The sequence below is a fragment of the Oxyura jamaicensis genome, chromosome 8, assembly GCF_011077185.1.
Source record: "Oxyura jamaicensis isolate SHBP4307 breed ruddy duck chromosome 8, BPBGC_Ojam_1.0, whole genome shotgun sequence".
Taxonomy (NCBI): Eukaryota; Metazoa; Chordata; class Aves; order Anseriformes; family Anatidae; genus Oxyura; species Oxyura jamaicensis.
This window is the reverse complement of record NC_048900.1, coordinates 24891699-24917264: the sequence shown is the minus strand read 5'-3', so window position 1 is coordinate 24917264 and position 25566 is coordinate 24891699. Positions and strand designations below refer to the sequence as shown.

The 25566-nt window shown below is 42.2% G+C and overlaps 1 protein-coding gene across 12 annotated transcripts in view; it reads right to left on the bottom strand.

Annotated features, from left to right (window-relative positions):
• The window catches only part of ELAVL4 (ELAV like RNA binding protein 4), a 79662-nt gene that overhangs the window by 41139 nt on the left and 12957 nt on the right, over positions 1–25566 (bottom strand). The window contains exons 1-2 of one of the 12 annotated variants that reach the window (XM_035332614.1): positions 23469–23727; positions 1471–1711 (exon numbers count right to left, since the gene is read on the bottom strand). In XM_035332614.1, coding sequence (XP_035188505.1) covers positions 1471–1711; positions 23469–23516 — 289 coding nt within the window. In that variant the 5' untranslated portion in view covers positions 23517–23727. Of the gene's footprint in view, positions 1–1470; positions 1712–16235; positions 16355–19736; positions 19866–19994; positions 20242–20268; positions 20293–20461; positions 20577–20777; positions 20993–22236; positions 22273–23038; positions 23179–23468; positions 23728–25566 lie in introns of those variants that run through there. The other 11 variants (XM_035332611.1, XM_035332613.1, XM_035332617.1 and 8 more) reach the window with 11 other exon arrangements.

Here is a 25566-nt window from a genome sequence, read left to right as displayed (position 1 = left end):
ATTGAGTCAGCTAGGCTTCTAAGAGTGAAGAGCTTCAGCTCTTCACATGGAATTTTTTGGATAGGGAGACTATGAGTGATTTTTCCTTTAAATTAAAAATTAAAGAATAAATAAAAAGTCAAGTCCATTTTTCAATCTGTTTTTTTCCATACCCCTGAAGCCGCGTCCCAGTCAGAAGATATATTGAAATAGATACATCATGGTCAATGTGCAAGAAGAAAGCTCTTCTGGACTACACTTCTGAGGACTTGAGCTGCCCTGGGGCTACTGCCATTTATTATGTGTCTTGCATTAAACAAGAACATTGCTGTATGTCAGGAAGTAAATAAAAAAGAAACATTGCATGTTTAAAACCACTAAGCAGATCTTCCTAATGCTGCCAATAAAACAGCTGCCAGGCTGTTACAGGGGTAGGTATGAAGAGTTGTCTTTCAAATTCTTCATCTTTGCAGTGCCCCTTTCCCACAGGATGCATGCCCAAGCTACCTAGAGTGCACCCTTGAGAAGAGATGGCTCCTGTTCTGGAACCCTTTCCTTCCTGAGGCTGCTGCTTTTCTTTGTGCTAAACATAACACTGGTGATGCACTGATCAGCAGTGAAATTTCAGCTGTTCCCCACCTACAGTGCGAGTAGACACACAGCGTATAAAACTAACCTATAAAGCAAGCTATAAAAAGTCATTGCTCATCCTGCTGTTGTCTCGTGCATCAGTGATTTCCTGGTTGTGGCAGCAAAGACACAGAGCAGATTAGGCACACTGGCACCTGTGCACACCTTTAGCAATGGCACAGACACCTCTCTGCTCTTTGAGAGAAGATCTGTAATGGGAAACGTTTCTCCTTCTGAGGACACCTACCAACGGGTGCCATGTCACGCAGGAAGGGGTCATCACAAATTAAAGTGTCTTCCAGGAACAAAGCTAAATTCATTAACCAATATCCACAAACGTCCAAAAGAAATTGAGAGCAGTGGCCCCCAACTACAGACCACTGCTGCTCCGGAAAGGCATGGTAAGTGGGCTGTGAGGGACACAAAGAAGTGTTGCTAACAGGGAAAAATTTGATGAAGGATGGTAAGGTTCAAAAGAAGTAATCAGAATTATGAACTGTCAGTTTGCTCAAGCCATTTAGACTATGCTCGGCTGTTTTATGAATGATCAGGAATGCAGTATCACTGTCTGAGCTCTGCTGCAAGAAGCTACATAGGAAGGATTATATGCATACACACCGGTAATGTTCGTTCCTCCCCTTATTTCTGTGCACAGGCTAGAAACATAAGGCTTCTCTTACAGTTGTTCTAGATCCAATGTATATCACTGAAAATTAAAGGCCTACCATATGAAGAAATTTATGGTGGTATTTGCAGCAAGTCCCACACTAAGCACTTGTAACATGAGCACTGGGGTTTCACTGACCCTAGATGTAAACTGACCCTGATGTATGTGAAGGTGAACGATGCTAGAGAGCTTACCTGTGATTTTGTCTCTCACGAGCTTGCAGGATTCTATTTCACCGATGCTCCCAAAGAGACTCCTGAACTCCTCCTGGGTCATGTTCTGGGGTAAATAGTTGACTATGAGGTTGGTTTTGCTGTCATCTGTGGCAGCCCCCGTCTGCATGGGGGAAGGGCAGTTTCTACTGTTGCTGGAGGGTCCATTGGTTGTATTGGAAGTAGGGCCATTCGACACCTGAGGCTCCATGGTGCTAATTATCTAAATCAAAATAAGAGGAAAAGAAAAAAAGCCTTAAGTTTCATAGATACAATTGCTATTTTTAAAGATACTTACAAACGAATGAGTAGGTAGCATTCATGGCCAATTTAGATACTTCAACAAAAAACCCTGCTTGATTCCTCTGTTATTGTTGCAAAGTAGGTCATGCTAGTCTTTGGCTGTGAGCATATACTAAGATGCAGTTTAAAAAACCCTTCTTTTTTGTTAATGCGAAGCTGATTTCTGCTTTCATCACACAGCCATTTTCACAAATGTATATTTAAACCACATAAATTTAATTATAATTTAAGGTAATAATCATAATTAAAATTATAGTTCCATTAAATCAGATTAAGTAAGTGTATGGCTCTATATGAAAAGGTAAAATATTTTACCTATTTAATAACAGTATCACAGAGTGCAACGACAACAACATTAACCAGGCACAGTCAATCTGCAAAGTGTTGTCGTTTGGACTGCCTTTGGTTAATAAACTCAGTGTCCCAAGACATAACACTTAGTGGTTACAGTGATGACCTATATTCTCCAGTTATTTTCTTCCACTAACGAACTGACACCTCTTTAAATAATAAAGCCCTGGATTTTCAATCTTCCGAGATACAAAGGTCTTTGGATATTTACTGGAACCAGAAAGGTTTAATCAGGAAGAGCTTATCAGGAACAGACTGAAATTTTAACAAGCAGTTCTATCTTGAAACACAGAACTCTGCTTTTCACCAAAGATACTCAGATTTTTCCAAAACATCACACAAGAACCCATCCCAGCAAAGCAGACGCTTGACAGTGGCCCCATTTGTCAGTGTACTCAGCCATGTGGGTGCAGATGTCTGCAGGATATGGGCCAGAGAACCACAGCCTACAGCACAAAGCTGCAGAGATGTGGACAAAACGCCAAGAGCCTGGGCACTGCCCAGGTATCTGCCTCACCCACAGCACCCAGCCTGTCGGGGGCTGCCCACAGAAGGACACAGTCACGGATGTGGATGAACCAAAGCAATGCAAACGGCAGCTTTTGCTGTCTGCTCTAAGATTGGCACTTGTGCAGCTGCACTGGCATCTGTTGAAGCCCATCCCTAGGACGGGATAGACAGACAACAATGGACAGACAAACAACAGTGCAGGCTGGAGCCACAGGAAGGTGCGCTGCAGGGATGGGCACGGAGAAGAGCGACCAACCCTGAGCCTCGTGCTCATCTCATCCTGTAATTATTATAATTACTCATGACTTAATTAGCTTTCTTTTTTTAAAGCCAGGGAGGTACCTATTGCAACAAGTTAGGCTTGTAGTTTGGGGGGGTGTATGGCACTCAAACACGGGAGTCTCTTCTAAAATAAACTGCATCACAGCAGTTAAGTTTCTAAATAGCTTATATGGTCAGTGGTGGTATTTTCTTCAACTTGAAATGCTTTGGTATTGCTTTAAAGCTTCATTTACAGAATAACCCTCCTCTTTAATCAACGGAAACAAGTTTTGAAATACTATTATTTTTGATTATTTGGCCCAGAAATACCTACTTGGTATAGCAATTTCCAAATAAAAATAAACCTTGCCACATTGTGTAGCAACAGAAAGGCCTTCAGCCACAAAGCCAGATCCTTTTGAATATAAATTCCCCAGGAACAGCAACCTCCTAGAAGCAGTCTGCATACCCGAGTCAGGAGCCCACAGCTGATTTTGGCCAGCCTCACACCACGGCCGACACCTTCCGTGGGGCAGCACCGGCCCCACGCGTTGAGTGTTCAGGGCCTTCTGTCTCACCCGCTATTAGCCACATTCCCTGTTCCAATCCGATTTCATACATGTATTTACTCACACATATTAAGTGCTTTGGATGCTTCTAAATCTCTTTAGCTCGGAAGTCCATCTGGAAGATAATCTTTTGATCTCTGCATCCCTAGCCTTACAGCGGACACTAACTGCAATCCTAAGCTCGCTAATAACCTGCTGCCCGGGTATGTTCTCCTCACCCTAAGGGTAACGCTCATCCTGCGAGGCACTGCTCAGCATGCTCATATATACCGTATCAGTTTAATTAAAACAAAAGAAATCCAGTTCAGGTTTTCCCTGAGCACCATGCTGATGAAGCCTGGTGTCCCTCCCTTGAGCCAAGCAGAAGATGGAGGCCGCCACCGCACAGGACCGGGCCTGCTCCAGCACTACGGCTTGTCCTGCACCACTGACCACCACCACCAAGCTGTCATTGCCTTCGGGCTGAAGGTGATTATTTCATATGCTGTAGCAAATTTTCATCCCTTCTCCATTTCATACAGTAGCTTCCAGGCTAGGTGCTCCAGCAGGACAGTGCATATTTTACGCTAATGTCTGTGTTCAAATCCCGTTCCCTTAGCCAGTGAAAGCCTCGCAATTAACAAGGTACAGTCAGCAGTCAGAAGGTGACAGTAAGACAGCTGATATGGTTAACTGCAGCCATGTGTTTAAGTCATCTCACCAGATCGTTTCTATTATAAAAACGACACAACAAACTGCAATTCTGGGGACTGGTCCTGCCCTTCTAAAGCAAACTGAAGATTGTACCTGGTTTCAGTTACAGCAGAAGCAGGACTTCAGCACAGTTCAATGAGAAAAGGTACATCACCTATTATTAGCAACAGGAACAAAAGCTATGTACAGTTTCCTACAATAAACAAAATCCCATGATCTTTTAAAAAAAGTCTATTGAAGCAAACAAAATTCAAAGCTGGCTAGTGTCCTACTTACACGTTTTGCAAACTCTTATTAGTTGCATTTTAAGCATCCTTACCTTCCACTCCATGCAAATAAACAAAATATTTACGATATTTAACAAATACTGAATATTAGAGGTAAGCTGCTCAGGAAAGATCTGCTCTTGAACAAATAGATTCTCATATACTTCTGAGTATCTTGGCATAAGCCTGTGTTGCACCAGGTTTTTTTTCCTAGTTACTCCTAGCTCCAGTTAGATTTTCCTGATTTTTTTTCAATAGTAGAAAGGAAAAAAAAAAATCACTTATTTGACCTTCAAATTATTACAAAGTTGTAGGTTACTAAAAATTGATTTGCTATGTAAGAAAAAATATTGGATAGAGAGAAATTGTTAAGAGCTATTAGTGTTTATTAGATTTTTTACTGAGTCATTTCTATGTAAAAACAGGTAAGTACCGGAGCACGCATTCAAAATTCTTGTGGTCTCAAAGGAGTAATACTTATTTCAGCAGTGCATACTGAATTATATTAGTAAAGACTTAATGGTAACAAAAAGGTTAAGTCCCAGTCCCCTTCTCGAGCACTGTCTTGTCTCCTACTCAGCCACCTCAAATTGTTCGGAGTTCAACGTGCATTCACAAGGACACTGCTGGTTGGTAACTGTTTAATATTACGGTGTTGTTGATCCCACAGTCAGCATGCTACGTAAGAACTACATTATTTATTCAGAGAGTAGATTTTAATATGCTGTTCACTTTTTCCTGATTTATAACAGTAAGATTTAGATCGTTAATTCAATACTTGTATCACAACATTGACATCTCTGAAATTGATACTGGAGTTTCCAGGAGCTCACTCTCATTATGCTTTAATTACTGGTAATAACATTATTTTATTGTTTTTTATAAAAAATACTGTGCCGCAATTAAATTCCAAAAAAGTATGAAAGGAGGCTATAAATCTACCTCTAGCTCATCAAGAGCTTATTTGGATACTAACAAAATATAGAAACTGAACAGTAGTTTGACACAAATATCTATTTTTAAAATTTAAAATATACTATTATTCCTTGCAGATTCACATTACACCTCTACATATGCTATATAAAATTAGCAGTGTTTTCATGATTTTGTAGCCCTTCTCGAACCTAATTTAGGTAGCTACTACTGGTCTAGAAATTTTGCAGAACAAAAGTGTGCTGATACGTACTTGCTACTGATATAGCACAGGTTCTTTTCTTTTTGCTAGACTTCCAATACTGCAACATTATTTTCTATATACAGGTTAACAGTGCCTCTGAAGAAAAAAAATAGTTGCTGTTTTTAGACACTGATGATTTAAGCACCGATATTTGTATATTCTGTCTTCATAACGTTATTATTCTTACTACTTTTAATCTGTGACTTAGGCAGAATTTCAAGACTGTTATTTTGTCAGTTAAACAAAGGCAACCCGTATCTCAAATTGTGGATGTTTCATCACACTGCTGCTTATAAAAACTGCTTCTTGGTGTACTACTTTTCTCAGTATGGTAATGCATCAGCCAAGTAGAAGGTATTTTGGTTTGACAGATTTCACAAAGAAAAGCTTTGCTGCTCAGGAAGACAGCATAAGCTTTGCCAGTGTTTTGCAAAACACTGCTTACCAAAAGGCTTCATATAACCCCTCCTACAAAATATCAGCAACAAATACCCATTACAGCAACTCCTACATTCCAAATAACGTTTCAGAAATACTCCTGCCATATCTTCATATACATTTTTTCCAATCAATTCAATTAATTTCAATTTATTCCTGCTCAAGTATTAGCTCCAATAATAATGCAAATACCTGTATGTATAAACAAAACTATTACAATGCTTAAACAAGCCACAATAACTGACATTAATCTTCAGTTGCTATTACAGTGAATGTGTGACATCCATCTACCATTACAAAGCACAGTTAATGAATCATTTAGAAAACTACCCACAGACTGATTAAGACAGTCTTATCTTCCTATTGCATGCATAAGCAATAGCCAATGGCTCCATAAATGTAAATATACATGTTGTATATTTACAAGATTTGTTCTCAGTAGTCTAAAAGAAGATCTGCACATTGGACTGAAAAGCTGTCACATACATACACTGTGAGAAGCTTGCATTCAGCAAATAATTTAACACCCTTTCTTGTTATCCGAGTTACATATGTTCTGCTGCCCATTTTCCACAATGAAGAGAAATGAATTTGAGATGAGGAAGAAAATCCAGCAGCAATTAGAAATCTTAAAATTAAGTATATGCATAGGCACCAAAGAGACTTGTTTGAAACATACAGTCTTCCTAGAAAATGCAACAAAATTAATAAAATTAAGTCTATGAAGGATTCAGGAGTCCTTAAAATGGAGCTGTCCACATAAGTCAGAAATGTTATCTATGAATAATAAACTGTTCACAGCACCTAAATGCCAAGAAAAATGATCATGGTAAATTACACCTCATGAACAATTCATGAGGTCTAATTTTATATTATTTCTAAGTGTTCATTAATGAACAAACTCAGAACATTCTCCAATAAAAAAGAATTTAGATAAATAATGCAAAGCTCTTACTTTATCTAAAAAAGCTCCTTAATTAGCATTGCAAGTTGTTTGCTTTTACATGGGAAAACAAATGGTGCCATGGCATAGGTCCCACAGCCATCTCCTGAATAACGATGACAAAAGGAAAAACAAACAAAACCTCTCCAACAAAATAAACACCAGTCAGTGTTTTTGTTTTTTAAATTTTAAGAAAACCTCTCAGCATCTCTTCTGAACACAAGGAAGTGAGGATGGCACAGAAGTCTGGGTCGCACAAGGACTTTCCTGCAGGTGGTAAAGGCCCAATTGTAGGAGCTGCCTGAGAAATCCACCACAGGCCTCCCATCTGCTCCCACACTTGGCTTTGACACGGCTATTCCCATAAGGCTGGCCCATAGGTATCGAGTGGAACAAAGACCTGCACAATCAGGCCCTTCAGCCCAGGACGAGCAGCTGTATGCCCCTGCCCCAGTTTAATGCTGCCACTTCTCACTGCAGTGCGATTAAGCCCATCACCTGTGTTTTTGTTGATTTTTGCTGGATGGTAAGATCTTCAGGACAAATCATGTCTTCCCACTGGAGTGTTTAAAAAGTGATTTTTAACTATTCATTGGTTGAAAGCCTCAACTCCAGCAGGAGCAAGCAATTGGTACACCTGAACCTTGCAGGCACGTTGTGTGCCTCCATCAAAACTGACCTTCAGAGAGGCAGATGCTCTGTGTGCAGCTCCAGTACAGATTTTCTTCTAACAGAACTGTCAAATTTCACTGTCAATTACTTTTTTATTAAAGCTTATGTACCACACAACTAGGCTTTGCCATTATTTACCTAATAAATACATCATGAACATGAAAGAAAGAAGGAAAACGAAGCTTTTGAGCAAATCTGCCTGAAGGCAAATCCAATATCCCAGAAATGAATCATTATCAAACCCTCCATATTTTGACATACTCCCCACTCATATACACTTTCACATACTCTTTCCCTCTCTTCCAGGGGAAGTCATATTAAATATCTTAAATATAGATATAGCTGAAAGTCTCAGCTCAAAATGAGCAGTCACCAGCTCCGGCAGCAAGGCTACAGCCTTACGGAAATCTGTCTCAGAGTGCACTCACTACACTCAAGTTGAAATGGTGTTCCAACATTTTCAGTGAGTTCACATTTGTTGTGTGCCCCAATAATTGTACAGAGCACACCAATGATCCAAATGGAGAACAACAAATGCATTCATTTTAAGAGACGAGCTTCAGTTCAAGTAAATGAGAAAATTTTCTTTAATAGCTCAACTTATCTTGATCTAGTCCATTATATGCTTTTGCATGAATATGCTGAAGCAAAATTTTTCCCCAACTTGCAGTGCAGCGAATGTAAAGTTTATTGGCAATATTACCTATTATCACAGCAATGTCTGAAGGACAGAACTGATACCAGCATCAAGTCATGCTGGCTGGATGCTATAGAAATGGGTAGGCAGGGCCTTCACTGCAGCAGCACAGTAAGAACTAGCAAGGCAAACCCTCTTATTTTGATTTCAAGTTTTGAAGAAGGTAAAAACAAAAGGGAGACAAACTAGAGGAAAGCAGACCACTGAAGTCATATCACAAGCTGTGACAGCTCTAGTAGTTTAACAGCCTATGCACAAACCCGACCTAGTCATAGGGTCACCTTTCCTCACAACCTCAGAAAAAGCAAAACAGTATTATTACGCACTAAGTTACATTATTTATCTGAAACTCAAAAAAGTTTTCTGTTCTGACGCATGTAGACTTGCTTTCTATGACAGAAGGGACTAGGTTAAAGAAAAAAGGTATGTCACTGAAGTAACTCAAACATTTCATCAATAGCTAAGGTGCAAGTAGAGGAAGCCATGCTCAGAACTCCGTGTCCAATAACTGCTAAGAGACAGTAAACAAACAGTACATACTTTGTATGGTCTCTTACTCCCACTGCAGGTATTCTGGGGCTAGGAAATGCAGGGGGGAGCGTTACAGTTAGGGTACTGCCGTTCAGACCTCCCCAAGCCTACAGAAAACGTGGAAATGGAGAGCGACGTACAGGCAAGCACTTCATGTGCAGTAATTTCTGGGAAGCACAATAAAGTGCACATTCCTAAGGACAAACATTACATGTTCTTCCAGAAGCAGAATATAATTACAGATTTATCATATTTATTACCTCAACTCACAGTATTTGTTGCTCTTTATGAGCTTCTACCAGGCTTGATTGCTGTTTCCAGCTTCTTCGCTCGTTGAGATGGCTACAGAGAAGGCACACATCCCATAAGCCTCAGCACCGTCTGGCCCTATTCTTCAGTGTTCTCCAAACATCTAGGGAAGTCTACAGCAAATGTGCTCAACAGTCCTGAAGCGATCAGGCAGTTCGACTTCATCGTTGTAGGTCCCTTCCAACTGAAGGGATCTGTTCTATCAGCACCAAGTGAAGGCAAGGTGGAAAAGTAACTAGGGTAACAGGCAATGGCCACAAAAGTTGCCTACTACCCCTGCACCAGATTAAATCCTTTCACTAAAGGAAACCAACTTCTTGTAAGCCTGTCACTTAGAGCTTCTTTATTTAGACTGGTTTCACTGGAATTTGCTTGTAATCATTGCTGCCATTAAACTTGATTTACATATGAAAATATAGGAGAATACAGCCTTGATTTCGCCGTACTCAGCCACAGCTCTGGCATGCAGCTTTGGAGAGAGGAGTCACAGACAACACCCAGGGAGGAAAATGGACGCATCCCTGGCCTACTTGGTGGGCCTCACAATCAGCTCAGGTCAAAACCCCTTGTGATTCCTTGTCCCCCCCCACAGACCTGAACAAAGGCAGTGGCAGGGAGCTGTCCTACTTCTGTGCCAAGACAGGGCCACCAATGGCTCCTGCCCACCCCACGTCCCTAGGGTGGCCTCTGCTCAAAGGTCCGTACATTTCTGAAACCAGAACTAAGGGAACGCAGTCCAGCTCTGCCTTCTGAAGGAACATTTACTTCTTCAATCATCTTATTTCTGCCAAATTTGTGTCAGATCACTCAAAGCTAAGGTTTCATGAGGGCCTATTTAATCATTCTGTATCGTTCCTTATTCCCTCCTAGCTTTTTTTAAGCCTAAGTCAGGAGCTACTATTTACTCTTTCAAGATGCATACAAAGGCCAAAGGGATTTGAAGAAAAACAAACAACCTCAACAGTAAGATGACATGTTTCTTTGATTGATGCTACAAGCCAAAGTTTGCTGAAAGCATCTTTTTCCACCATGGACAGCATTTTATCAGACAGATGCCACAAAGGTAAGAGGTCTCCCTCTGACTGCCTAGTCATCTCTTTTTCAAGAGGGACAAACAAAAACTGTATTTAACTGTCTGTGTTAGCAGGGTGATCAGAAAAGAAAACCAAAAACATTAAGTATTTGAGACAAACCCTGAAAGATTGGAGAGGTTCTCAAAAACCTCAATACTACATAATAGTAATAATACAAGAGCATGTTAGAGACAAACACCTAAAACAGCTTTTCAGTGTGAAGGAGATACAACCTAAAAATACACTGAAGCAAAAGGAATGTGAATTAAGAATCTTTCTATAGTTTTTCTTGCTTTCTAGATTTCTGCTCAGAGTTTTGTTTCCTAATCACCACCTACTTGTTTAGTTTCCTGACCATATTACCAAGTTGCATGTTGCTAATCTATACCTGAACTATATTAACCAACCTGGGAATACGTGTGTCATATTGTGTACTCATGCACAGATTCCCACGGGTACGTGTATGTAAGTGCAATAAGCAGACAGCTGCAAGTCTTCAGCTGCTGTAGACCTGTCACAATTCCACTTTGTTTTTCCCTTTAAGAAAATAATCTAGAATCATTCGCAACCTGAAAGTTTAGACAGTGAAAGCTGTGTTACAAGCCATACTGTACAACCATGCTACTGGATCAAGATTAAGAAACACTACAGAAGCCTACTTACCAGAAGGCAATGCAAAGCAAGGCCAGAGCAGGCTCTCCATGAAGCCCAGGAACATCCAACCTCCCACTGCTGTTATTACTAGCAAAGTTCTAGAAACAAAAGCTATAATTTTAAAAAGCCCTTAAGTAATTTAAGAATCATTAGTGTTCACTGCAGTAGGATTTCAGCTTCTAAGCCATATATACACACGCTTTTTTTTTTTAAAGTGTTGCCCATACATTTTTCATGCAAAAAAAGTGCTTATATTATGCAGAAATTCATAGCTTCACAAGACACACACCACAACCAAGGTATTTTAGGCTCTGTCCTCAACAGGACCTTAATGAAGACACTGGTAAATGCAATTAGGAAGCACTAATCAACATGTGTACATCTCAACTGCTGGCAACATCTCTATGGATACTGCTGCTCACAGGTCTAAGAGACAGACCCCAAAGACTTAACAGAACATGGGAATTTCCATCCCCTTCATCAGGGGTGTTAGCTTACTGCAAAGTAAGCAATTTCCTCACCTGATCTTAAACTGAACTAGACTAGCAACAAAAATGAACACTTACAGCTTTTCTGCAATTCACCTGCCAGTCTACAGCCCTGTACCACAGGTGTTGCTTATGGGAACAATATTTTCATGAAAATAGGGATTCTTGCTTCTGTAACATGCTCTTGTAGACAAAGTTACAATTAATTACTCCAAAGTAATATGCCCATCGCTATCTTCAGGGTCATGAACAGAAAATTTAAGTTGAGGATTTGAGAAATTTCTGGTGGAAGAGTGATAAGAAGCAACCTTGTAATATACAGAGGTAGATGTTTACTTTGATGGTATCACAAAGTATCTACATAATGGCTTAAACGAAGTAAGTTAATGTATGGATGGGACAAATAATAATATTTATTTGAATTAGATCTCATGCAGAAAAGTACCTATGCTGAGATCAAAGACCATTACCCACAGTTTAATAATGCATTATTCATCAATAAAGGACAAAATATCAAGGACATACCCATCTGTCACAGCTCAGGCTAAAAGACTCTTCATAATGGTTTATCCTAGACAGCAGAAACAGTGTTTGAAATAAGAGACATACCCCGGGCCAAACCAAACATCTTCCTTATCCCAGTTAAGGAGATTCTTCCTGAAGTTTCCAAATTCATATTCAAATTCACAAAATTCTTACTCCAGTGAACAAATGTACCCTAGGTACCAACACACTCAAAAATATTTCAAAATCCCTCTGAAAATAAGGGAATGGGTCCATGGTTAGCAGTCCTAGTTAGGCTAATGCCCCATGCCAGTAACCCTGCCAGCCTCGGCCCCTGCTCATGGGCAGGGCAGGTCCCAGGCCACCATGGAATACTAACTCCAACCTCATGCACTACATTTTGCCCAGACAGCAATAGGTAACCATTAAAAAATAGCAGCACCGTTAAGAAATTACTAGACAGAAGCATCTTAATAGCCCAAACACGAAAAACATCTTACAAGTACTTTAAAATAATAAAAATGCAAAAAAAAAAAAAAAAAAACACGAAATAACTATGCTAACACCATTTCTGTTGTCTAGTTCTCTTCTTTCACCAGTCAGACTTAAAGCTTCTTTAGAGCTGGACCCAGTCCAGTGTTTCACCTCAAAGGAAAGCTCAAGACAATGACGGAAGACATGACCTTGTGTCACTATAAAAGCAAAAAATAAGGAAAAAAGTCACCTAAGCATCTCCAGTTGCTGGGGCATTCAGCCTAGGTGCAATAGTCCACTCTGGGGCAGGAGCCTCGGAAGGGAGCACATTGGCTCCTACCAAAATGGCTGCAAAGCTTCTTGATAACCAAGTATCATCGCACAAATAATGTTTGATTTTTTGCATATAGCAAAGACTAATCATGGAGATTAAGCTCAATTTCTATCCCAGTGAGCATCTACATTTATGAACACTTTCAGTAGTTGGGTAATGACAAGGAGAGACAATAAAAAAGGATTCTAAAAATACACTACTCTTTTTCCTGGATTAGTGTGTCTACAGTTAAATATAAACTGTGCTCTATAAATTATCAAACACAATGTCAAATTCTGAAGTGCACTCCGGAATCTCTCACAGAGCACACGAAATAGAGAAAATGGTAATTTTGTCCTGGCCCAGTTAGGCTAAAGAACAATATGCGACTGTGCTGGATCATGGCGCTACCTTCCATCGGTGGCCACTCTAAAAAATGGCCACAACCACCACAGCAGTTGCGCACTGCATTTTTCAGGACCCTCTGCATCGAGCAATGAGATTAATTCCCTGAACAGCTGCTCTTACAGGAAGGAAATCAACAGCAATATTGCTACAGAATAGCTGGCACACGCACATTAGGAAGAATTTCCAGCATTCACGCTTTCTGCTAAAAATCAACTTCCCCCTACTCATCTACTGCCAGTAACTTCATTTGGAACAAAGATATACAGGGAGCGGTATTAGAACTATTTTTATTTAAGGAGTATTTGTTTACATGCATTATTACTTCCACGGCATCGTGACTGCGCCTTCTGCTCTGCAGAAATAAAAGGGGCGAGTCTGTGCCCACCAGCTCTTCTGCACGCTGTAGAGCAGAGGCACCGACCTCCATCTGAAGCTCCAGGTATACCAGCAGGAGAAGGTGAATACAAGGACAGCAGGCGATAACCACATTTACAAACCTTTCTATTGAGTGAAGAACTACATATCCCCAGATCTCTGCTCCCAAGTGCAGAATGTGTTAACACTTCACCACGGTGTAGGAGCTTAAACATGGGTTAACCCTGTAGAGTGGTGAATTTTGTACAATCAAGCACGGAATTGCTGAAGTCTGTGGAGCCCACACCACATCAGCTCCAAAGGACAGAGAACAGGCACAGCCTCCTCCCCACAAGTCAGCATTCAACTCAAAGAACCCTGTTAGTATTTTGCCTGCAAGGTTTTTACTATGAACCTCTCAAACCTGAGCTGCTCTGAACAGGTTCCTTTCCTACCCGCTGTAAGCACATAACACACATTTAGAGTTTAAATTAATCTGTTTATTAAACAAAAGAATCCCCGATGTGGAATCTTCCAAGCAAATTTAGCCTAATGATAACTCTCAGAGTCAGATACCAATTTTGCTTTTAATAGCTGTAGAAAAATGTGGACTTCTGGCAACTGTACTCATCTGCACCGCGAGAGATAACGTGACAGTCGGCTCCTGGAATTCCACGTTCTCATTGGGCAGCCGCACACAACACTACGGGATGAGTCAGATCCAGCTTAAATTATGAATTGTGAGTATTGTTGTCTTTGCCAGTTTTCAAGTACGCAATTATGAAAGATTCATAAGGGAAGGAAAAATAAAAGAGGACAAGCTTCCTTCATCCCTCATGTACCTACAAAAGCTTTTAAGGAGCACTCAACCTGGGAGTGAATACAGAAGAGCCATCAGCTCCTCCAACCGAGCACGCACGCAATCACAAGCTGGCGCACAGGGCCCAGGCGCAGTGCGGTGACCTTCCCATCTTTTCCAGTCTCTACATGGGACCATGCCCTCACCAACTCTCCCTGATGACTTGAGACCCAGTGGGAGCCATTAGTTTCCCTTCCACAGATCAGCCAGCACACCCAGTCGCATGGTGGAGCAACAGGGTAGGAAGGACTGGCACTACTGGAAGGGCTCCAGTGGCACCACTGCCTTCTGCCAACACCAAAAAGCACCGACATTACACAGAGAACCTTCCTGAAGCAAGGAATTACACAGCAACTTCCAGTATTCATTCGCATCTGCTCTGAAACAAACATATCGTGTTGCCTTTACCTCCAAGACTTCTGGATGTTCAGAAGTCGAACACTCTACAGCCCCCATCCTAAAAAACGCTGGCGCACAATCCGCGCGTTGGGAAAAACACCAACTGTAACATATGAGGGATTTCATAGCAGTAAAAATGAATTTCTTATTAAGAAATGAACCTAAGGAAAAGTATTTTTTAGAATTCAAGGACGCATAATTCCCCATCACAACAGCATCGCTGACGCAATTGCGTGTGCCTTAGCAACAAAGGCGTACTACAGCATCTTATATACATCACGACTCTAAATATTGTCAAAGCCAGGCTTGCATTTTATCGTGCAACTAACCCATTTCCAGAAAGGACACACAAAGGTTTAGCCATCTTTTTCCCCTTAAGTGTTTTTTCTTAATACTCTATTTTTACTTCCCATTTAATTAAGGATTTGTTGCTGGTTCACAGCATTTCCTGACTTTTACGGATTCTCTTCATTGAAGGAGAAAGTCCTCACGTAAGAAACGCAATCAAGGGTAGAACAATAGGTAAGAAAGATGCTCAGCTTCCTGCTCTCTACTTTATGGGGCCCTAAAGCAATGATAATGCATTAGGAGACCCAAAACTGTTAGGAAAAACATGGATTACCAATATGGAAAATAAAGATAAACCTACCACCAGTGCTATTGAGTTAATTCTTTATGAATACATGCAAGCAATCTAACTGCTACCAATGAGACGGCATTAGGTAGTTGCAAAAATTAATTGCATTTTTATTATAATCTCATCTGAAAGCATTTGATTTCTTACAGTGATGTTCCAACACTATTGCAAATTGTCTGAATACTCAAGTAAGTAAACAACAAACAAAAAGGTCTCATCTTCAGTGCCCCAAGCTATCATCCAAAACTGGTTATAATTAAAGGTGTGAACAACAAAGTAAGTAACAAACCTGCAAAGTCAAGGTTCTGAGAAATTAATGGGCATCACACCACTGCACCAGTTCAGATTTATCACTCATTATCTCCCTGACTAGCACAGTGCAGTTTCACGTATTTGTGCCTCATTCTTTCCTCCAAGCCTTCCCTTCCTTTTCTAGATGGCTAATTTTAGACAATTACCGCCTCTGACACATTGAGACCTTTTCTCCCTCCTTTCTTCTTGCTGTAAAGCTAGTGACCTACAAAAGCCCCCTGTACCTAAAATATTCCAGTATTTTAACAAGTAAAGATGGATCATTTGAGGGAAAGAAAAAGCAAGCAAGCAAATAGGAACTGAACGCCCATTTCTCCATCATCTTCACTCTGCATCATCTCAAATGGTTAAACGTACTTAAATGCAAAGGCTAAGTCCGCATTAGGTACCGATTTTATTATGGTTAAATCTATTTTACTTGTTGAATTGACACATTACCCTATTCTTTGCAAAATTCTCTAGAAAAGGAAAAAGGTGTCCTGCTGTCTGAGTTACTCAAAGTCCTATGCTTTCGGTAACCGGACATTTACACGCACGATTCAAGAGTATTACCTTACGGGAGTGCCCTTTCCATTCTCATCCCAATCCCAGTATTTTCTTTAGCATCCGCTCAGATGCGAGGGGAAGATGCACATGCATGAACACACACACAGAATCCATGCACACTCATCTCTTCCTCCATCCTGCTCGGAAAGAAGAAGAGAAAGAACGAGGGAGAGAGGAGTGCAATGGGGGAGGGGTGACTTCCCACCACGGATTAGCAAATTTTGCAAAATCTGGCCCATCGGTTACAAAGGTGCCATGCTTTTTATCATCGTCTCACTCACAAAAAGACTGTTTGCGCCCACTTCTCCCCCCAAACCCCAATGACATTGAAAAAAATACTGCATTGCAGTATTTGCCAGTGCATCCAAGTGTATCCAGTCAGCTGTCCCACAGACAAACAAATGTACATTTTAATGTGTCCAGGCATGTAAATTAGTTGTCTAGTGGACGCAGACTGCCGAAACAGACAAGTGGATTTGTCAAGTTATCAGCATCTCTCTCCCTCTCTGCTCTAATATCCTCTCTGCCACTGCCCATTTCTTGCCTGGGGTTCTTACTGAAATATTTTGAAAGTGCAAGTTCCCAAAGAAAACAAATTCCCCTGCCAGAACGTGGGATGAGAGCAGACTATTTCTTTTGAAAAACCTTGGGGTGTAGAGTGGCTCTAGGTTATGTACCAACAGTAGGCAATTGCACACAAAACAACCTGCATTTAATTAATACATTTGCAGCATACGAAGTAGAAAGGTTGATGAAAAATAATAAAAGAAAAAAAATCACTGTAACCTAGAAGATATTTCAAAAACAATGCATTAAATATATGTAAGGTTGATCCATTTGGATTTTCTTTCAATAGAGTCAAAATATTTAACAGGACCAAATAAAGACGAGGAAGACTATTCCAAACCCATTCAAATGGGATTTTTAAATATACCCCTTCTAATTCAGTGTAACCATCCTTTGTCACAACAGCTCGGCTCACTATCAGAGAGCTCAAAAAGGCAAAATTTATAAGAGAAAGCAAAGGAGGCAACCAAGCCAGTCAACAGTAGAGAGGCATCTCTATATCTAACATGGGAACTTGATTAGCAAAGTACATGGAGACAGGATTTTAAACTGAGGGCTGGGATTCACATTGCATCAATATCTAATTGTAAAATTCATCCTGACTAGTTGTTCACCAAGACAACAATACTTAAAATATACCGTGTCTAAAGACAGCTACACTTCCTCTACCTTTTTTTTTTATATCTAAAAAGCAAGACTATGTCTTAATCTTTCTTTGGTATTCCAAGCTAGCTAGCTGTTAATTTCACCAACTTAACAGCTATTTTTTTCTATAGGAGGCTCTACAATGCGGTCTCTTACATGCAAGAAGAGAATGTCACCATGTACAGGCAGGCTGTATTCATTAATATCTTCGTAAAACAAAGAAAAGAGGAAGATCGGGGCAGGAACACGTGCGCCATAAAACAAGGATTACATTATTTTTAAGTATTTGTAAAAATACCAAATTGAACAGAAAATGAAAATGTAACTACTAGCTGATGACTCTTAAGGCAAACAATGCAGCTGTGTATAATAAAAGGCACCCTTATTTATTGTCATGACTAAGTTAACAGATTTAGAACACAGTACCTCTGTTCAGAATGGAAGAAAATCATTTGTACTCACGTACAACTGTTATACGTATCAGAATATATCTGTGCACATGCACAGACTATAAAGCACACAATTTCACACTTGCACACACACCCTGAAGATTTTTCTCCCCTTTACATTGTCAAGCAGAGCAGTTTTCAGAGGGCCATTCAGCTACTTCTTTACAGGCAGGATTGCAGCAGAAGCTATACATAAAACAAAGCAAATTAGAAGGGGGATTTGTTTTCTTTTCATTCCTATTTAAACCGAGCACTAACATCCCTGCTCCGATTTGCATTCGGAGTAATCATGCATGAGAGAAAAGAAGAAAGTAAAAAAAAATCTGGAAATGTGAAGACAGAAAGAAAGGCGTGTTCTGTATTCTTGCTTTGCTTCTCTCGTGCCTCCTGATGTGTGATAGATAAGCATTTTCTGGGCAACCACATTTTTATATCTTTTACGCTACCGTCTATCACTTACTAGTCTACTACGCTTTTTTAACACTTCAGCACCAATAGCCTCCCTTAAAGATGCACTTCTGCTATTTCACATTGTTCACCACCACAATGAGAGACCAGCACAATTAGCGAAATATTCGGCTGCAGTTTAAGAAGTAAAGTTGCCACAAGGAGCCTGCCATTGAAAGTGGGTATTGCTACAGCAGATGGAGAATAGACGGTGGCTAAAGGTGGGGCTGGAGACGAAGAGGAGAATAATCTCGTTATTTTCGTAAATTCTGCTCAGCACATAAACTGCAGGATATGGTGAACTCCCCTGAACTGATTATTCTGCCATATAACCATCTGATTTTGTAAAAATACCAATATCACTTAACACAAAATCACTGCTTAGGGTAAATTCATTCTACCTACTGTTCTCATAGGGACATTTGCTGGAAAAATCTAAGAAATGATTTGCAGAAGCTATCAGCTGTGGGAGTTCACTATTATACCTCTGTCAACTTCATTCAATATAATTTACATTTTTTTTTTATACTGCCTCACAGGATTCCTTGCCATTTTTTGCACGTACAATTTCACAGCAGGGAAGGGGAAAAAAAGGGGGGAAAAAAGATACCCCTCTTGCAGAGAAAGAACAGATGCTTAAAAACAGATTTCTAGAAATCACTGTAAGCCTGAGCCAGAAATGTAATTAACACCTATTTATAAAGAATAATTAAAGTTGTGACTGCCACAAAGAACAGCAAAGATAATCGAGGTAGCCCCTGCTTTTTTTTTTTTTAGATTTTTTTTTTTTTACACTGTTTGCAGTATTCCCACATGATTGCCACCTGCTCCCCCACTCAGCTTCCCCTATGCTCGTTTCCCCGGCAACCTTTCATTGGCTTTTCCTCCCAGCTATCGCTTTCAGTTCGGCTGCTCAGTCTAATCTTATTTGTTTTACACCCATCACAACAAGCAGCTAGACAAAGACAATCCTGTAAGAATGGGAGAAGGCCGCCGCTTTGTTCCCCGCTCACACCGGGTACCCGGGGCGGGGGGGGGGGGAAGCCGGGGGGGGACCGGAGGGGACCGGGGAGGGGCTGGGGGGGCACTGTGCGGGCGGTGCCCCCCGCCTCCCCCCCGGCCCCGAGCGGTGCTGCCCCTGCCGCTGCCCCTGCCCTGCCCGTGCCATTTTGCGCGCACACGCACCGCGGGGGGAAGACGAGCACAAAAGAGCGAAGCGAGCGGCTCGGAGCGCTCTAAAAATAGAAATACTATTTTCACAGAAATGCCTCCGGGCTCCTTCCCGGCATACTGAGGAAAAAAAAAAAAAATCACGAAAAAATACACAACAACAAAAAAAAGACCCCCCCATCCTCCTTGCCCCCCCACCCCCCCTCCCTCCACAAAGCCCCCGCGCTACCTGCGCCTCACCGCGGGGTCCGCGCCCGCCGCCGGCCGGGGCCCCGCAGGAGCGGTGGTGGCGGTGGCAGCGGTGATGGTGGCGGTGGCGGAGGGGCCCGGCCGGTGCCATCGCGCCGGGGCTCGCTCCCTCCCTGCCTCCTCGCTCCGCGGCCGCGCATCTCCCGCGGGCGGCGGGGCCGGGGCGGTTCGAGCCCCACCGCCGCCGCCGCCACCCCGGACAAAGGAGCCCCCGAGCCGGCCGGCCGCGCTCACTTACCATCTTCAAGCCATTCCACTCCATCTGTGCTCACCAAGATGGACCCTCACAGCCCCTCACCGAGTCGGAAGCAAAGAGAGCGTTATGTAAAAGCTGACATTCCTTCTTACAGCGCGGCTGCCCAGCGATGCAACAAAATCGACATATACTAGGCGCTGCAACACACACAAGCCTCCTCCTCTTTTTATGAGGTCATGACAGGAAACTCTTTGAAATACAATATGCAGCATTTACTGAAGCTCATATAAATCACTCGCTTTTAAAATTACCATACCTATTGCGCAGTCCACCAAAAGAAAATTACCAATCTTGAGGCTTCCCCCCCCCTTTCTTCTCCTCCCCCCCTCCCAAGGATTTTGCTCCGCATTTGTATCTCCAAAATGTCAATGTGGAAATTAACTCCCCCCCCGCCCCTTATAAAAAAAAAAAAGCCTCTTCTTCCTTCTGCATTTCGGTTAGCCACATACCAGCCTCGCATCAGAAACGAGCTTTTCTCTTTATTCTGGGAGAAGCCACAATTACCTTAAAACGACCGAGTACATCCTTTATTAAAGGACACGCACACATTAAATATGAAAGGGAGGGAGGGGGAGAGGAGAGGAGAGGAGAGAGAGAGGGGGGAAAAAAAGGGAGAGATCATGTACAAACACAGCAGCAGCAAGCCAAACCCATGTGAAAACACAGACTGAGAATGATGCAGATTTGGGGAAATCTGTATGTTAGCCTCTACAGCTACCTCTAGAGCAAACCGCTACGATCGAGCTTAAATCTACCAATACCTACCATAACCATTCTTAATGGCAAATATTGGGTCTTGAAAGGCTTCAACTCTTCTACAGACTGGCTAAGGTTTCAGGGAACTGATTTTTATTGGTGTTTGTTAGAGATCCACCACGCACAGCGCGTGTGCGGCGCGAGGACGCGAGCGGAGCCGGAGCGCGGGGGCGCGGAGCGGGCGCGGAGCTGCGCGGAGCGGAGCGGGCGGGCAGGGACGGCCAGGGCCGCGCTCCCGCTGCTGGCGCTGCCTGCCGGCGGCCCCGCGCCGCGCCCCTTTATGGCACCATCTGTCAGCGGCGCCCGCGCGCTCATTGGCCGCCGCCGCGCGGGGAGGCGCCGCAACATCAGGTGCTATTGAAAGCGGCCGCCGCCAGATTGACAGCGCCCATGGTTTCCCTGACCCCCCGCGCCACAGCGCCCGCGCCCCGCGCCTCAGCCGCTCCGGGCCCGCGTGAAGGGAGCCGAGAGCCGGCCCTCGGCCCACGCCGCCTCGCGGCCCGGCACGCCCCGCCCGGGCAACCGCGTGGCCCCACAGAGCGGGTGGGCGCTGCCCGCGGCGTGGAGCGGCCCGGCAGCCTCGGCCCGGGGCGCCCCAACGGCGCCTTCTCGCCCGCCCCCCCCCCCCCCCCCTCACGGCACCGCGCCCCCGGGCTGAGGGGAAGGCGCCCGGCCGAACAATGCGGGCTCGCCCTCGGCCGGCTGCCGCGGACAAAGTGCAACTTGGGCCCCCGGCTGCGATCCCGCAGCCCTGCCCGGGCTCATCGCCGATCCCGCACACCGCGACCCGTTCGGTTCTTCCCCTCCCCGAGCCGGAGTTATTCTCCTCAGGCACCCGCTGGCCAAACTAACCGGCACGGCACCCTCTCGTCACAACTAACCGTGCCTTTACGTTCACCTCCACTACGGCCGCCAGTACCGCGCTACCCGCGCGAAGGAAACGTTTAATTTCATCGCTCAGGCGTCCGTCTGCACAGCCGGAGATGGTTCTTAAAAATTCAGTATTACTGCAAATGGTTTTAAGCCTAGGAGCTAGAAGCTGAGGAAGCTAGGATGGGCCATGTTACAATCCCACCGAGCTCTCTCTCCTAGAGAAAGGAAACCCACTTACAAACCAAACCCACCTACAAAAACCACTTGCAAAAATACGTGATCACATATGATCTCTGTTCTAGAAGTTTTATTTTTTTTTAAACCTACAAATATGCCCTCAGAACTGCTCAGCTCAGAGCTGACATTCTGTACATTTTGAATTTCTTTCAGCCACAGACACGCTCAAACACACACACAGACTAAACACACCAATAAAACGTATGAAATATTGTAAGATTGTAAAATCCAGCTACAAACAGACCAAGCCAGGAGAAAATTGCATTTAAAAAGACATCATACAACCTATTTGTGGTACGAGCACTGAATTCAATTAAAATATGAACAATGTAAAAGGGCTGCAGAGAATTTCTCTTACCATACATCTTTTTGAGCACATTTGTAGCTTAGCAAAAAACTAGCAAAGATTAAACTAGTTTGGAAGACAGATTTCCTAACTCAAATATTTAAGTGACCTATTAGGCTGAACACACTGGCATCAAAATGCTACAGAGCTGGTATATTACCATACATTCACGTGCAAATATATATCGAATATTAAAGTTAAATTTGTAATGCAAATTTTTTTTAAACCCGGTCTCTTTCTGGGTTAAGAACATTGAAGAAGGAACCCAGAAATTATTTTTAAGTCTTTCCAACTTCAGCCTACTTTGCTGCTATAAATTTGTTATGCATATCAAAAGATTCAGCCATTTTTCTGAAACAATAATTGCACACCGCTCTCCTCAAAACCCAGCTATTTCATCGCTCTATAAATCCAGGTACTCTGCACACTGACCACTTCTCCAAAAAGCACCCCACACATGCAGGCTTTCCGAGGAACACTAAAACAAACGCTCAAACGTCCTCAGAGGCCTCCCTCTGTAAAGACAAAGGCAGAATCCTATTGTTGAAAAAGTCAACCTTATTCTCGTGTTTCCAACAGTACCATTTATCTTTCAGGGTAAGTGCCTGACCACAGCACCACAGTTGTGACACATTTGTAAAGCATCAAATTCTCAATACAGCCTCTCCAGAATCAGCCAGCAAGCCCCTCAGCAAAGCATATTTTAAACGCAATCTTCCATCCCCACAAAAAAAAAAACTTGTCTTAAACAGCTAATCCAATATCAAAATGAAATCCCAGGGTTGTTTCCCAGCCCCCCCCTCCCTCTCCTTACCATAAATGAGCAGTTTCTTGACTCATTAATGACAGTTTCCCTTAAAAGAAGTGATCTCATATCACTGAGCCCCTCTCCACCACGCATACATCCCAAAGGTTGCGGGTATCTTAGCATCAGTAGCCGCTAGCAAGCTCTCTCATACAGAGCCCAGATGGACTATACCAGAAGCCAATTCAGCGTTAATAACTACCTACTCTGTGCAGTTTAGAAGCCTTACGTGGCATAATGTCCTAGGCAACAGCAGCCGATTGAAACCGCAAATAAAAGACAACCCAATTCTCCAAAAGCATCAAAAGGAAAAGAAAAATGATAAATTGAAGAATGATTTTTTTAATCTCTTACTTTCAGAAGATTAAACTGAATCCTTCATAAACATATGAAAAAGGAGAAAAACAGATGCTGCCCAGAAAAACTGACAAAATATTACCTCATTATTTAACAAAGCAGCATTAAGCGTCCTGCTGATTTCAAACATCTTGCCACAGATTTTGGTTAAGAGAAACAGAAAGAATCCTTTGCAAGCCCTCTGTCTGCAAAGGGTTCTTCAATTTTCTTGCGCACAACAGAATAGTCAATATGTTATTTCCCTAGAGTTCGCACATTAAAACATCTAGTCAGTGAGCTGAATTTTCCCCTTATCACACAGTAGACTCCTGTTATATGTACTGCTCTCTTTGCAAGATTAGCCTGCCCCAAACATGGCTGTTGTTTAAACTATTCTTTAAAGTAACAGTTCACTCCATAACCACCAGGTGGGCAGTGTACACAGATTCAAGTAACCATCTTAAAGATTTTTCTTGGAATAGCTTTAGGTTGTGATATACAGCAGAACCCCCCCCTCCCCACACGCTTATCAAGCGGAGGAAAAAAATACATATATGTTTTGCACTGTTCTGTGGTTTTTCCTCCCCAGAAGTAAGCTCAAATAAAGACAGAAACTAAAAGCACCTCAACTTTTACCATTGATTTTTTTTTTAAAGGGGACCTTAACATTTATGCAGGAGCATTTCATTCAGCAAAAATGAACTAAATGGTAAAATCCAATCAGTTCCAAGAACAAAATGAAATTAAAAGGGAAAGCACACCCATTGGAATGGTCTGTACTGCAGGAGAAACAAAATTAGCATCAAGTTCAGCGTGACAGTGTTGTTTCACGAAAACACAAAATTCAGCGTACAAATAATTCACATGTGGGGAGAGTCTGTTAGAAAATAGGAACTATACCTTCAAGCAAATCTGAAGACAACTTGATAAGATACTGCTATGACGTATTTTGGCTTAAATTCACTTATGAAATCACTGTTGCACGCATCAAAGCACAAGACAAATACATGGGAAGGATACACTTTTCAACAGTGCGTAAGCCTCCTGATTTATTGAACTCCCCCCTGTTCCCACATCTGCAAGTGCTTTTTTTTTTCCTCCTCCCCTCTTTATTTAAGGCCAAATACCTCAAGGAATACTTCTATTACTATAAAATATTTATATATAAACTCACCCAACGCTCTACAGCAACACCCAGAGGCTTGAATGAGACTGGGATCCTTTGTGCTAGGTGCTGTACAAACATTTAAAGACTCATTTCATACCAAAGGATTTAGAAACAACACTTATGAGATTAGAGCATAAACCAGAGGTGTGAGAAGCAACAATGAGCCAAGATAATCAAGCGTCTTCATGAGCCAGGATAGCTTGCTATGAGAATTACAAGATGTCTGGCAACTACCTGTGCTGAGGCTGAACCCAAGAGGTTGTTTACCGAGGTTAAAGAATAACAGCATGATACAGACAAGGGCTTCTTTGGGTTTTTCCCCTACAAAGTACCATCAAGCTAATTCTTTCATATATAGCAATCCTTGCTGAGTAAGTATATGCAGAGTAGTGATTTTCTTTGTTGGCCTTTAACTAATATTAAAGTGATGCAGTAATGACTTAACCTTCTTGAATATGTATTGAGTTTCAAGTCATCCCTTTTTATACAAGGAGAAAGGTTATTTGCATCGATTTCTGTTTGCATGAAATAAGCTTATTTTCTCATTCACCATATGCCTTGAACACTAATTAAAAGTGTCACTTTCTTCTAATGTAAAAGCGTAATCATTTAGTAAATAAGTACTCTTGGCTTTCTGGTCTTTGTGATAATCTATTTAAAGACTTTTTATTTCCAGGTAACTTCAGTTCTTTGATTACTATGTACTCCTCTGATTTTGAGAGAAGTGTTTTATAAATATACATTTTTCCCTACTAAACAAAAAGGAAAAAAAAGCTAGAAGTGCATCTTTAAGGCCCCACACTCCTCTTACCCCGAGGCAAATCCATCCAATCAATATGAAACCATTCACATGCCACCATCTGCCAAGCTGTAGAGCAATGTGGCTGGAACAGACCTCTTAAAAAGCAGCAGTAGTCTCATTTTCAGTCTATTAGGAAAGCACCAGAGCTCTCATGTGCAAGGGCACAAAACTCCAACTCCGACTCTTTCACACCAGTTCCTCGGTGCACTGCTGCAGAACTCCTGTAATTTT